This window comes from Electrona antarctica (genome assembly GCF_951216825.1).
Source record: "Electrona antarctica genome assembly, chromosome: 3".
Lineage (NCBI taxonomy): Eukaryota > Metazoa > Chordata > Actinopteri > Myctophiformes > Myctophidae > Electrona > Electrona antarctica.
Window position 1 is genome coordinate 44,881,107 of NC_136808.1, and position 16,186 is coordinate 44,897,292.

General features: G+C 41.5%; 1 protein-coding gene across 1 annotated transcript; it reads right to left on the minus strand.

Annotated features, from left to right (window-relative positions):
• Nucleotides 1–1,439: 1,439 nt before the first annotated feature.
• tmco3 (transmembrane and coiled-coil domains 3) lies at nucleotides 1,440–16,169 on the minus strand. The gene is made up of 15 exons (XM_079496526.1): nucleotides 16,073–16,169; nucleotides 14,650–14,767; nucleotides 13,962–14,245; nucleotides 13,267–13,434; nucleotides 11,035–11,214; nucleotides 10,640–10,840; nucleotides 9,813–9,941; nucleotides 9,372–9,464; nucleotides 7,839–8,025; nucleotides 6,726–6,843; nucleotides 5,945–6,140; nucleotides 5,276–5,426; nucleotides 5,077–5,156; nucleotides 4,443–4,592; nucleotides 1,440–3,246 (listed from the first exon to the last, which is right to left on the minus strand). Exons 3-15 carry the CDS (start codon nucleotides 14,229–14,231, stop codon nucleotides 3,133–3,135), a joined length of 2,037 nt encoding a protein of 678 aa, XP_079352652.1. The 5' UTR covers nucleotides 14,232–14,245; nucleotides 14,650–14,767; nucleotides 16,073–16,169; the 3' UTR covers nucleotides 1,440–3,132.
• Between the last annotated feature and the right edge of the window lie 17 nt (nucleotides 16,170–16,186).

Sequence of the window (16,186 nt, forward strand, 5' to 3'; positions counted from 1 at the left end):
CATCTTTTACTTTCTCTAATAACAACATAAAACATGAACCTTGGTTGGAAAAAACCTAAAGTTGTCCTTTAAACCATACCATACTGGCAATATATGGAACATTTACTCAAGTACTTTTACTTTTTTATAGTTATTAATTTCCATATACATTATAGCCTACTGCTGCTCCATTACATCTCAGAGGCAAATAATTATAGTGTAGTAAAAAGAAAAGTAGAATATTTGCCTAGTAGGCTATAATGTATGGAATGTACTTTTTTTTTTACTACACTATACTGTAATTATGTGATTTAGTTGGTCCCAACCTCACCAGCTGCAACATTACACAAAACATTAATGCTTTACTAATTACAATACAATAATATATTGTATTTTGTGAATGGCGCCATTCTGTATAGTAATGTTACGTCCTGTATACTTTTGATGCCAATACCTTTGTACTTTTATTGACGTAACATTTTTAATACAGGACTTTTACTTGTAACAGAGTATTTCTACATTGTAGTATTGCTATGTTTATTTAAGGAAAATACCTGAGTGCTTCACTACTAGCAATTACAAAGCTATAACCTTAACAGACTTATCAATTCTGAGATTACGAATCAGTGAAAAAACAATAAGCTTAGTCTCTGTTGAGGCTAACAAAGCTCATGTTCCTGGTGATTCAGCCCACTGATAAATCATTAACATACATATTACATTTACAATATTTACAGTACCTATTGCTGTTGATTGTAATAATGTAAACAAGATTTGCCCAGCATTGCTGAATGATTCATTGTACTATCTGTATTGTTTAACAGACAACTGAATTAAACATTTAAGCCCAATGATATTATTGTTACATGATGGCACAAACACAGAGCAATAGAGTACAGTATACAGTAAAGGTGAGTTTTGATTATTCTTTTGAGATCTATGGAAAACCCTTATCTCAGCCACTCTCCCCATCCCATTAGCTACTGTTAGTGAGTGAAACCATGAAACCTGGCACTAGAAAGTCCCGGGTTCTTTCTTTCTCTCTCACTCACTCACTCACACACACACTTTGTGTGTGAATTGAACATCGCCTTCTGCCTTCCTGTACAGACTATGAGTGTAGAATTGCTAAAGGATTAAACTAAAGAGTCAACACTTCCCTCCAGCTGCCTGTCGCAGAAACAGTAGACAGACTGAGGTCTGAAATGTTCCAAAAATACAACTATATTTTCGTTCTTTTGTAAGATTGTCTACTCTTGGAACCAAGACAAAGACTGTAGTTACACTCACAAAGTAAATACATGACTTTCTTAATAACACAAAATGTAATAAATAAACCAAAATATATGTAGAAAATGAAGCTCTCACTCACTCACTCACATTCACGATAAGCCAAAATATAAAAATGTCACCTCAAAGCTTTTCCCACAATAGAGAAACTTTGTTAACAAACTCCCAGATATACATTCACATTTTATATGAAATAAATATCAAACATTCATATAACATAATAACAGCTATCTTACAGGCAGTTATATGGCACAGGCACATTATGAATGGACTTTAAGACAAATATAAAGCCAGAGGAGAGCAGTCTTAATTGTACTTCCAAATTTGGTTGTGCAAGCCTCTGACAAATATATATCAAAGTTGAGTGAACTACTTTGCCAACATTATATATTTCTATATAAATACTGTAGTATTTCTCTCATTTCTTCCTTTCTGATATGTACAGTATGTAAATAACACTTTCCCCAGATTCTGCAAGGAATCAAGCTCCAAACCCGGACAAAAAAAGATAATGTAAAAGCAAAGCATAATAATGCTTTCAGATCCGTCATCCCTGCGGTATATATTCATAAGAAAATCCTTCACATAACACAACACAGCAGATACACACTGTACTCAAACGTCCAGACTAAGACAGTAGTTATGATTCTGAACAATGTGAAGTTCATAAACACATTTGTCAAGTTGACAAAAAACGACAGACACACACACGCACGCAAATCTCTACCACATCCAATCAACAAGGCCTGCAAAATGCAGTTGGATATGTGCATGACATATTACTAGGTTCCCCAACAACAGTTTAACGATAGTGTATTGTATTCCCATTATTTGTATGTATTGTTGTTAATTACCGTCTGTGTGCTACTTCACGTTAATTAAATATGGAATGAATAGGAGTATTGGGGACTCCCTTATTTGCCGAGCCTGGGAGTCGATGGGCGCTGATGGGACGCTTGTTTTATAGTGCCGGTTACTACTAGTAGCCGGCTTCTTTATATTTAAAGAAGTGCCCATCGACTCCCAGGCTCAGCAAAGACGGGAGTCCCGGGAGTGTTGTCCGAGTCCATGGCGAATGGCAGAGGTTGCTAAGATAGCATTGGACAATCGCTATTGGGGGGCGGAGCTTAGCGAATGATCCATTGGTCAATGTTGATGGTACAAAACATAATGCAGAATAAATGTACGGTAAAAGTGCTGGTGCTGCTACTGGATGACATTAAAAACAATATTAGCCAGATTAACAATTAGAAATTAATTGTATGCACACCAACAGTTCCAGGAAAGGTGCTTCTAACTCAGGCTTGGAGACAAGTCTTGTCAGTGTATATCAGAAGAATGAGAGGAACAACACACAATCATCACACTGAAGCTGTAAAAATGTCAGAGCTATTGAGTTACTGATGTGCTCTAATGCCAACGTCACCTGCAATCTTTTAGACTGCACACCGGCAAGTAAGATCAGCTGTGCAGCATCTACTTAGATGCAATAAGCGTCAGGAAAATGGCTGAGCCGCCATACTGTGTCCCTTTAACGAAGGGATTCCATCCATAAAGTATTAAATATCTGGAGAGGTCCCATATATGCAATCGTAATGGATATATGTAATTGGTCATCCATATATGTTAGCATTCTTCTATTTATCGTCACAGTTTTTGAGCAAGTATAGTAGGATTTTTTTGTAATGCATATTTTAAGACTACTGACGGACAGCCAACCAAGAAGGAGACTACCTATTTACATTTAGTTCACGTGAAACAATTACACATAATAACAGAACAGATCATATTACATTATTTTTGTCAGCACACCAAGTTCAAGTGCAAATTAAGTAAACAATAGCCCTTTGGTTCTACATCTAGTCAGCTAAGTGTTTTGCGTTCAACTCGGGGAACCCATTTGTGTGTGGCAGCTCTCCATAGTACAGGTGCCAACAGCTGACTCAGAGTGGTGACACTGAGAACCAGAAGATACACCTGAGAGAGAGAGAACATAAAGAAACAAAGAGGAAGATAGATAAGATGCTGGAGATTAGGGTTGCACTGATATTGTTGTCTGATATGGATGCTGTGTCCAGTAGAAAGTGAAATGTATTTAACGGCAGAGTACAAGGTTGTCACCGCGCAAAGTTATGACGAGCCCTACATGCAGATAGTGTGTGGCTCACAAACGATACACATGCGTACTTTCAACACTTTGTTGTATTGTCATTATTTTATGTTAGGCTTATTAATTCAGCTTTCACATTTTCCCCTCAACGAGCTGGGCAGTGCATACAGTGCGTATATGTCTGTGAACTGTGATCTGTGTGTGTGTTTGTGTTTTGTGAACGCTCCTGTTCTTTTGTTTTTGTCAGAATTGTTCATAAATAATAGCGTTCTTCTATTGCTATATTCCTAAATACAAATGATAATGATCACAACATGCTTCTGTTTCTGTAGTTTGGCAGTGAAGTAATAGAAATAGGCTAGCCGCTAACCTATTCTGCCAATAGATCGCCTGTATGACCACGTGTCATTTGTTTACATATTTGGTTTGACCCATTTAGGACTGAGGCCAAAGATAGCAACAAGAAATGCAACAATGTAAACATTTGGTCCCTGATCGGGACCTTTTCAAGATTTTTTCCACCCTAAAATATGATCATCAGGTATCATTATTAATTTATTATATATTCTATATAATGTTTTTTCAAAAAAGTGTACAGTATTTGTTAAAATGTTGTTTTTGTGTAGACACGCCCACCAGTTCATTAAGTATGCCTGGTTTGCCTGGTGGGTGGTGATGGGTGGTGATCCACCTGGACAGAAGCTGCACCCACAGCCGTTGTTGTCCCCTCGCACCTCCCTGGTGCAAGCACCAACATTTTACAGCTGAGCTATAAGGCTCAGCTCATTTGAGCAGAGATTCACCTTCTTTATGCAATATGTCTTACAGTCTTGTCAACCAGTAGTGGTCCTACCCGACCACAAGATCTACATTTCTCAATAGGAGCACGGAGCCCAAACACAACGACCGCAATTATGTTATTAACATATTCTACCGTACAGATTGGCCAAAAAACGTTATATATTGCAGTTTGAAATGAACACTGAGGATTTTTACAGTGTAAAAGATTGTGTCCCAGATTCACCCGTCACGGTAGCAGGCCTTTGAGCTCCAGCATACTGACCTCTCTGGAGATGATGCCGGTGCGGCGGGCGCGGCTGCCCAAGACAAAGGAGAACTCGCTGACCTGGGCCAGGCCGGCCGACACGATCCAGCGGATGTGTCGAGAGCCTGTTGGCAAGATGGCCGAAAGCACCAGCACAGCCATGAGGAACTAGGAGCAGATCATAAGATACAATAATAAAGCACCAGCACAGCCATGAGGAACTAGGAGCAGATCATAAGATACAATAATAAAGCACCAGCACAGCCATGAGGAACTAGGAGCAGATCATAAGATACAATAATAAAGCACCAGCACAGCCATGAGGAACTAGGAGCAGATCATAAGATACAATAAGAGAACAGAAGATTTTTGTAGGAGAGGTAAAACAAAAAAAGGAAAACCTGATATATAGTCACAAGTTCAACCCATACTAATGGTTTGGGACACACTGTGCGATTATTGCAATTAGGTGCTCAACTAGTCCAGGATAAAAATAATGAAAAACTGATCTGAGGGAACACTATACTACTTGTGTAATGTTAGTGAAGTGCAGTATGGTGTGGCTGGTAGACAATGTAAACTGTATGTACACGCATGTATGAGTAAATGCAGTGCGTGTGTGTGTGTAAGAGAACATGGAACTCTGCTATACCTTCATGATGACCAAGGTGAATGTCAGTACCAGCAGGATGGTGAGTTCGTACAGAACAAACGTAGGGAACACATGGAGACCTGAATCATTGCACAGAAGAACACATATCAGATCTTAGCGGGGTCTCACTATGAAACAAGGTAATGACTGCACTGCGTGAGAACGGGGAGATGCCTCTGCTAAAAAGCTGAGATCTAACCGATGGAGGCAAAGAAGATAATGGCCAGGAAATCTCTTATGGGTTCGATGCATCCCAGGACCTCCGCTGTGACCATGTGACCCTGGGTGGAGAGCAGCGCTCCGGCCAGGAAGCAGCCCAGCTCCATGGAGATGTCCAGAGACTCTGTCACCTAGGGGGAACACATGTTGTGACATTTGTACAAGAAGAGAAGGAAGAAGGAACGGACCATAACATAGAAGTGTAGTGAATAACAAAAAGACTTGCTTATGAAAGTCTAAAGCCAGGTTAGGCCTGTCAAAATTATTTATTTATATTTGAGATAATCACAATTATTTTGTCTTAATCATTTCCATGTTGAAACATTTTTTTTTACGTATAAAGATAATGAATGTCAGTCATTTCTTTGTAAATTTCAGTTATTTGTCATATCTGCCCTGTGCATCTTTTGATTACCAGCCATTTTTTTTCCTTTATTCCATATGTTCAATGCCACAAACACAATTAAATCATTAATCGCAATTATTTGTGTGACAATTAATTGTCAACTTAAACTTGTAATCTTGTAAAACTTGTAATCGTGACAGCCCTACGCTTTGTTGCACAACACACTGCTTTTTTGTTTCTTGCTTTAAATTCACAGCTTGTGAAGTTGTGAAGGAGGGCCAAAGATTAGAGCATACTGCATACCGTCAGCATGAAGAAGACAAATGCAGTCATCCCCAGCACCAGGATCTCCTTGTTGCCCTTGCTCTCGGCATGCAGTCTCTTGTAGTAGGGGCCGATGAGGACCGACTTGAGAAAGGCACACAACAGCAACACCACAGCCAGAGAAACCAGCACTTGTGCCAGGAGGAAGAGCACCCGCAACCCGCCATACAGAAGACTGGTTCACAAAACGAAAGCACAAGATTTATATTAACGATGGAGTGCCGTGATTTTCTTTTCCAGAAACATGATGATCAGGTATTATTTACTATCAAATCGTACATTTCTGTCCGTCAGTCAGTGTATCACTCAAAATCCCCATACATGGGAAAGCCCCCATATATGGTGCCCACTGCCCATGTCTCGTGACATCACGTGACATCATCAGGGATGGAGATCCTGTGTCATAGTAAATGCGACTTGCTGTCGCAATTAAGCCCATATATGGAGATCCCCGATGTCATCAATAATGGCCAGCAACTCTACATCTGACCTCAAACCTCAAACCCTTAGATCTCCATATATGGATATATGTCAGAACCATGTTGATCCTTCCCCATCCATTATTCCTCTTAAATGTCTCCATTTTGACTGATACCTGTCCATTTAAACTCTAGACGGGCCTGCCCCAAAGTTATTAATGCAGCTCTGCTCCGCTGTGTGTGTGATCTGATATTATAGAATTCTATAATAATTATATGATGCCAAAAGTAGAAATGCCAGGTTGAAAGTGGCTAAAAAGCCACTTGGCTCATAAACCGACCTGTCTACATCTCCACTCTGAGCTTGGGTCAGAGTGGGCATGACAGCAATGAAGAGACCAAGCTGAACGTCCTGCATCACCAGCATCCCCAGGAGAACACTGCTGTAATCCAGCTCACCTGTTGCACGCACGCACACACACACACACACACACACACACACACACACACACACACACACACACACACACACACACACACACACACACACACACACACACACACACACACACACACACACACACACACACACACACACACACACACACACACACACACACACACACACACAGTTGTAAGCAGGACAAAGAGGCCTTCCCCTACATCCACAGCCACAAACCAATTTACAATATAGGCATTTAGCAGACGCTCTTAATCCAGAGCGATTTACATTAAGCATGAACAAAAAACATGCGTAAACTAAGAACGTAACAGTGGAATATCTATATAATGAAACTATACATATATACTATACAATGCTATACATATGTACTATGAAGTGCTATGACTACATACAATGCAATTCTATTGCATTTGCATATAAATTGCATATAAACCCACATTTTCAACCAATTTAATGGTAAATAAGTATATATTATTGTATCATTGACGTTGAATGACTGTAGAGCCTTGGCCTTGCTCTCTAGGGCACTCTCCTTGTATATCTTTAACTGAGGTGATCTGTGAAATTGAAGCCATACGTTTTATGTCTCGTTGTCTCCCCCTCCTGATGGAGAGAGTTAATTGCAACAATGTCCGAACTACAATAAAGATGCCGTGCATCTAGTGTGGTGTCCAATCCTGTGTCAAATAACTTTGACATTATGAACCAGTAGTTGTACTACTCGACGCCAGGGTTGACATTTCTGGAAATGTTGGAAATCACCTGCACCATGAAGATTGGTAAAACATGACATGAAACGGGGCCAACATCATTTCCACTAGCCTAAAGGGAAATTCTCCCTTAGCTGGGGGAGACATTAGGCTTTTGGTCAGACAGAGGCTCTGAGCCACTACTGCTACAATTATTCACTAAAAACAAATCGCGGACTGTATCTTTTAAACCATAAAGCATCTCAACTCTGAGTAAACAAACAAAATGACTCTTACGGTACCTTCCCGCTCCCCTCTGGCTCCTCCGGCTAAGAAGCGTGACACCAGGGGAGTGCTGGACAGTGAGAGACACGTGGAGACGAAGACAGTCTGGGTGGGCCGAATATGCAGGACCTGTCCCCATAACAGGCCAGCCCCCACCATCAGCAGGCTCAGGTAACATGTCCCCTGCACTGATGTCTTCCACACCTGTGTAAATATCAGCAGAAACAGATATTATTATTATTATGTACTAGCGGTACATGTTGAGCATAATTGAGTTGGTGATGAAATGTATGTATATAACTGATGGGTAGGAGTAAATTCAGCTCGGTTTAAATAATACAAGTATAATGCAAAGTAGAATCTCTTCAGCTCCTGTAAATGGTGCCTTTCCATTGCATAGAACTGGCTCAACTCTAAAAAAAAATTGGCATCACCTCTGTCATGGCAAGACTAGGCAAAGGCAACTTAATTTGTGCATGTTTATTTAAACAACAAGGCAATTCAATGTTCTTTACACAAAAGATTAAGCAAAGGAAACGCATTATAAAAGGAGTCAGGACATGGTGATGGTTCCAAGCGAGCTCTGGCAATACATAAAGGTGATGTTAAAACACTGTGTGTGAAATACTGATTTGTCTGAGAGAGAATTGTTACTAGCAGCATAAACTCCTGTAATACGGTATACTGCAAGGATTCTCCCGAATACTGTTAACCCATAAGTTCGATTCTACAAATGTCTTCTAAATCTATGTCAGTGGTGCTCAATATTTCATGTCAAGGACCCCAAAGATGATATGTAATTGGCAGCCGACCCCCATCTGAAAATATGTTGTTCCAGGGACCCCCCCCCCCCCCCCCAGAAGCAAATATTTGAGTTAAAAACATTCGCTCTGAAAGAATATATATTCAAAGATTTGTGCCACATTTTCACGATTTAAAAAAAAATAGCAGACCTACAAGCTCATAGCGCGCCACTCGGAGCTTGTATAACTGCTATTTTTCAATAGCTAACATAATGCTTGAAACACCAAAAGGGGTTCCCGTCCAGAATGGGTTAACACACTTTTAAACTACATGTTGTAAACGTGAAAGGAATCAATGTTTTTTTAATGATTTGTACTTTATTAATTTTCTTTTGTATATGAAACTGACATAGACATATGAAAGGAATCAATGTTGAGCAAATTAATGAATGGTCTGTTGTTCACCTAATATGTTGCAAACCTTTTGTTTGTACAGTACAGGTTAAAAAGAGATTATTTCCAGACAGTAGTAGCGCTAGCATTACCTTTAACTTTAGCACCCTCCTACGCAAAGGGGTGGGCATTGCTATGACAACTAGCTATATTGACAGGGTCTGTCGAATCGAGTTGAGCCAGTTCTATGGAATGAAAAAGTGCTATAAGAGGTCAAAGTGACAAATACCATACATTTTTTTACGTATCCTCCAGGTGACTTTCACTTGGAAAGATAGACATCCATTTCCAGCAGAAAACAAGGGGAGCAAAAATGCAGGGGAATATACATAGGATAACATCAGGTTTGTTAACCTTGGCCAGGCGTTCGGGGGAGAACTCTAATCCGACCATGAAGAGAGTGAAGAATACACCCAACTCCCCTAGAGTCTCCACCTGAACCATAGACTGCAAGGCAAAGAGAAAAGTTAAGTGTTACAATAGTTGCTTATAGACAAGAAGCTCCAGTATATCCTAAAATGCTAAATGCCTAAATTGTATCATTCTTATCGCTTTCTGTGGTTGGCAAACAAATGGAAAAAAAGCATCTCCCAAATGACGGGAGCATTGCAATGCATAGTGCTCAATGATTAAAGTCGAAACTACTTCAACTACTTGACCCCCTCTGCTTGCATAGGGCAGGGTAAGGTCCATGTCAGATGTTACTCCTTGAATATTTAAAAAACCCTCCCATCTAGTCATACAAGCACCCGTGCATGCGAACATACAAATCCCCCCCCCGCCGCACACACACACCTTGATGCTGTTGAGTCCAGAGGGTCCTAATAGGACACCACAGATGATGTATCCAAACATGGGGGGGAGACCCACCAGAGAACAAACCCAGCCACAGGGCAAGGACAGCATCACCACTGACACCAGGTCCTAGACGTCACACACACACACACACACACACACACACACACACACACACACACACACACACACACACACACACACACACACACACACACACACACACACACACACACACACACACACACACACACACACACACACACACACACACACACACACACACACACACACACACGTGTGTATAGATGAGCAGCAAGTGCCAAACGTCAATGTCAATTTACATTATTACTCCCACAAGTCGGAAATGCATGTGCCACATGGTTATGTATTAGCCGTTGTACACGTGTCAGAGTGGGTGGTTTTATAGATGTTAGAAACACCACCAACGCTGCCTATTCGACCGACTCGACGCAACGCTCCCCCGGGTCGCCGACAACAAGCGCCCCGAGTTTGAAGTCGGCCGAATGGCAGAACGGCTCTCGAAATTCATGAACTACGGGACGCACACACACAGTCACGCAGAGACAGAGTTTTCAGAGATGTATAGAAAGTGTAGTATCTAGTAAACCAAGTAAGTATGGCTACGGTGAGTTATTTACTGAAGCCAGAGAGGTAAGACAAACCTACTACACACTACAGAGAGTATTAGACCCTCAGTGCAGGGCTATTTGGTTAAGTTAATATCTGAGGACATCTAGGTAAGGTAGTAGGAACACACAGATGATGCTTCCAACTGTACAGTAAGGTAGGAGGGAAAAACTGACCTTAATGAAGTGGTGATCTGCTCTTGGCATGGTTGAATCTCGTGGTTTGGTCAGCACATACTGGTTGTTCTGGGAGTCAATGAGCATGCTCAGACCCAGGTCATCTTCCACTTCTCTCCTTCTCGAGACATTTTTCCTCTTCCCTCCATCCTCCTCGTAATCCTCCACCCGCAGCACGGCCTCCACATTCACGCCCTTCATCTACACAGCACTGCGGTTATTATAGCCCTTTCTTTCATCATTTGCATCTCACACTACACAGTATCATTAGTCATTTTGTTTCTTACCTTTTCATAGTTTTATTTGTTTTCATCTTTCCAAAATTGTGGTACATCATTTTGTTTGCAAATAAACCAGATTATCAATCAATGAAGTTCATATTGTCCTCTGCTGACCTGTTTGTTATAGTCAAAGGCGTGCTCCTCTATCTCCTCCTCCAGGCGGTCCGCTGCCCTGCGGACGTCCTCCAGGATCTCGTCCAACATAGACAGGGTCTTGTTCTGAGCTTGAGCCATCTTTAAAGCTTCCTGCTGGTGCTTCTCAGCTGCCATTAGTTCCACATACTCCTGCTCCTCCTGAAAGACACAAACGAACACATGGGCAAGATGAGGCCATTGAGGCATACTGAGAGAAACACAAGATAACAACGTTCATGACAACATACATTCAGACAACACGTAAAGCAAGTCACTTTTTAACAGGTTATTATCAAGGATAGAAAATCAGTAAGATAAGATCTTTATTTGTCACTGTATGAGACGAAGGAAGTGTAGTATTATGCTCACAAACCAATTACTATTTTTGGGGAGCAGCACCATCGTAAGATGAAGTATGTATCATTGTTCATGCTGCTCATCCAGTCAGTTGAGGCAATGAATGTAGATCAGCATCCAGGCATGACTGTTGCCCTTGCATATCCAACCTCGGTCACAGGCATTTCAGTCTGGACAAATAATATGTGCAGCTCTTACTGCATAAATAAAGCAACAATAATACAACAAGCATGATTTCTTACTTACTCAAAAGTGTAATTACAATAAAAATAAATTAGTGTGCCTCACTACAAATAAATACTTTCATACGTCTATACTTCCTTGGCTCGTCATTACTGGACCTTGGTTCTGCCGAGTTGGGTTGTTCTGTGACAATCTTCTGTGGCTTAAGAAGAACTTCAACAACATCCAATATTCAACATAATGGCATGGAAAACTGCCCTGGCAAATGAGAAGGTACTACTCCCCCTGGGATTTCCCTGCAGTGTTGGGAGAGAGTTGTGGAACCACTGCATGTGCTGCTGGCTGCCAGCCTTGCCATTGCGTAGGCATTCTGTGAACCATCAAAGGTTGCCGTTTTCTGCAGTGTTTTAGTTCCTTTGTGCCTGGAGACGTCTATATGAAGCAGCCGAGTTTTGCAGCCGAGTTTCAACCATGTTTGACATGGTGAATAATTTAACATAACCGTCTGAGGCTTAAGCTCAGGCAGTTTTTTTATTCAGATAATTTTAATCAGCTTTATTGTCATTATCACAAGTTTACACTGGTGTAAAGAAGATCTATTGTTTGTTATTTTCAGAAAGATCAAAAGAAAACAAGAGGGGGAGCATGGATAGCAAGAAGAAGATATCTACATATTTACACTTAGCAAAAGTGCGAAGTGGTGACAGTGGTAGGTCCACATTAGCAGCAGGTATGAGATTAAGGTGCAAAAGAGTATCAATGCATTGTCACGTTCACATAGAATGGCAGTCAATAAGTAAGGGATAATGCATGGCTAGGTCATTGTTGATATATAAATCACAGACGGGGTGATTAACTACCTTACTAATTAACTACTTATTAATTACCCTGAAGGGTATTAATCTACTTAATACATGAATTAATAAATATACCCAAAACACAACAAAACAAGGTATTTCCTTGCTTACAGTAATGAAAGTATTCCATAAGTGTCGCACTGGCCAACCGCCTGCCCAGCTGCAGTACAGTCGGAAAACAAGGAAGTGAGTTGAGAATACATTTCCGGGTACTGCATAGTCTATTTCTCGCTTCAACATTTTTCACCGCTGAATTAGCCCTTCACTAAGTCCCTCCCCAACCCATCCTTGTCCAATAGGCACATTAGCAGCGAAGAAAGCTTGACCTGCATAGCAACCGTTGCTAAACTATTTGGATTGGCATTGGACAATCGCTTTTTGGGGTGGGATTTAGTGAAGGGCTAATTCAGCGACTGACCAATCAGAATCAAGCATTAAACCAAGACGTGTCAGATGACTTTCACAGGTAAAAATCCACAAGGAAAAGTAAAGTCCATGGCCAGCCTAGTGACAGGCAGTGGCCAGGTCATGTTCAATGGTTTCAATGGTAGCTGGGTGGAAGCTGTTCATAAACCTGGTGGTCTTTCCCTTGATACTACGTATGCCGCCTTGCCAGTCACGGTGGTGGCTGGTGGTGCATGTCCTTGATTATTCGGTGCACTTAGACTCCACACCTCTTCTTGTACAGTTGGTGCTGAATGGCCAGCTGCCATATAGCTTTGATTGGTCTCATATTCACCTATAGTTAAACTGAACAAATCTCCACATATATACACAACTACTTATTATCACCCAACCTGGCACCTGAGCTCACTTTGATGGCTGCCTCCCTGAGGGCCTCCAGTCTCTGTCGGCTGCTCTCCTTAACATTGACCACGTCTCTGTAGTCGCCCTGCAGTGCCCTCTGCAGGCCGTGGACCGCTTGGAAGACTGAGCGCTCGCTCTCATTCAGCTCTTTTTGGAACACCTCCAGAGTGTGCACCTGGACATAGGCAGTGAGAAGCACGATTAGTGTGAAAGAGTAAGAGAAGCATCCGTTACCTCCTCCCACTTGGGTGACATCTTATCTTAACCGTATATAATCTTAACCCATTATTTAAAACCAGGAAAGCATCCGTGTCATTTTAGACAAAACGGATGAGTGGGTCCACGGCCAAATGCATATCAATTTGGTGGTCCTTGGCACGACTACTGGTTTAACCCATTCAGGGCGGGAACCCCTTTTGGTGTTTTAAGCATTGTGTTATACTTTAGCTGTTGAAAAATAGCAGATCTACATGCTTGTAGATATGCTTTTTTTTTTTTTTCGTGAATATATATTATTTCAGAGGAAACGTTTTTAACTCAAATCTTCCGGGGGTCCTTGACATGAAAAAGGTTGAGTACCACTGACATAGAAACAAAATATTCTTCAACTGGCTCAAGGCATTGAACTGATATGATTTAAAATTAAAATGCAGCTGTGGCAAACAAATTTCTGCATATAGTTATTCATAGTCTGGTTCCTACTTGGAAGAGCTTCTCAGGTTCTGAAAGTGACCGATCTCCTCCCACAGCATCTGCTGCTACAGCTAGCTTCCGGACCACCACATTCTTCTGCCGCAGGAGGCCCACCAGCCGCTTGCAGTTGTTGGCCACCCAGCTGCGGCCAAGAGTGGCCCCTCGACCCCGGTGAAGCTTAATGGCATGCTGGGCTACCTGGTCCTTCTGCAGTGTGGCGAGAGCTCCCACCAGCGCCCCCACCAGGCCGAGGCACAGCAGTGCACGCACAACCTGCATCCAATCCTCTACTTCTGTCGCATTAAGAGAGTCAATAGATCAATACAGAAGAAGAGAGAGGATGTGGAGAGAAAGTTAGAGAGCTGACCAGAGATCCTACAGCTCATGTGACGTGTTAGCTCGAAATCTGAGGAGACAGATTCTTCTTTGGGGTGTGGTCCATTACAGCTTACAATACAGCAGCCTACAATACAATCACTGTATAAATACCAGTACAAGCTGAAACAAATATGTATTCTGGGATCTAATGAGTACCTCAAACATAACTATCAACAATTTAAGAACACCTAACTAACTGGTTTGAGTCTATCTATCTCAATGCCTCACGTCATGCAATGCATTGTATTCTACATTACACATTAACTACAGTTGACTAATGATTTAATTCCATTTGGAATTAAACAAGTTAAACCTGTACCTCTGCTCTGTGAGCATGGATCTTATTTTCCGAAACACTCCACTGTCCCTTTTCGAATGACTGGACTGCAGCTACTCAGCAGCCACTCACTGGCACCAAAATCAATGAACTCACTGTTCTGAAACACACACACACAGAGAGAGAGAGAGAGAGAGAGAGAGAGAGAGAGCTGTCATTAGTCCTAAATAAGTTGTTTAAGTACCTCACATTCTCAGTTCAACTTGTTTGTACATGTCTAGGACGACATAGGCAAAGCATTATAGCCTAATTAGTTCTTCAGTAATACTACTTCACACTGGTCAGCAAAAATACTTTGAAGACCCTAACAGGAGCCCTCATACAAGGTTTCTTTGACTATGCATGCACCTCATGGTACAAAAGCACCTAAAATGCCCTTAAAACAAGGCTCCAGACATCCCAAAACAAACTGGTCAGGCTACTACTTGGCCTAACTCCCAGAACCCACCTCATCCCTGCTCATTTTGATAGGTTGGAATGGCTTAGGGTTGATGACAGAGTACAGCAACTTGCAATGGGCCTGGTCTTCATGATTTGCTATACTAAGATACCCATGTACTGTACCTGTCAAAATAATTCCTGAATGTCAAGTAGTCCATGATCACAACACCAGAGGGAGTTTCACAAACCACGTTCAACCTAGCCTGATTATCAGACTGTAGCTTTCTTAAAGCTTTGCAGTCCACTCAGAGAGTGGGCGGGGTCTTTGGGCTGGATCCAGGCTACGTTCAACCCAGATTCGGCTCAAACAAGGGGTTAAACTCATTTAGCTCCCATGGCACTAAAATGTGGAACGACCTACTACGCCCTAAGCTAGTAACAGCCGTAAAGAAATGTGAATCCTTCAACTCCTTCAAAACAGCTCTCAAAGAGCACTTACGGGCGGCTGCAATTTGAAACTGGCCCCTGTAAAAACGTTTTCTGTTTTTATCTTCTTAGTAGATTTTGTATTGACCTGTACTTTCGTTGAACTGTTCCATTCTACAAACTGTTATTTTCAATCAATCAATCACACAACCACTTCTTTGTACATGTCTAGGCCAACGGGCAACACGTACATTGCCTATCCTACTTTGAAGAGAATAAATAAACATTATCACATGAATTAAAGTTGAATTAAAGTTAGGTTCTTAACTGAACAATACAAGTCCCATATGTTTAGAATGCATTTATTCAGCATATATCTTGCCGATAGTAGATTCCACAGCAACTCTCAACCAACAAACATGCAGGCAACAACATCACAATGAGCAGTTTAGGTCGGTGTGAACACAGAATGTAATAACATAGTAGTAAAAACTGTCTATGATCCCAGAAACGAACCACGTATACATGCATTGCAGATGGATAATGTAAACTAAACTGTTAATATAAGACTATATAGCTATAGCTAGTAGCTACCTACCTGTTATGTCTGCAATGCTTGGCTCTGAGCTCCAGTCAGTGCGAATGAGGAAGCAAAACAATCATGCTCTTGTGCCACAGCAGCAGCACCTCCTCCCCCCCTCCCCCCTCCCTG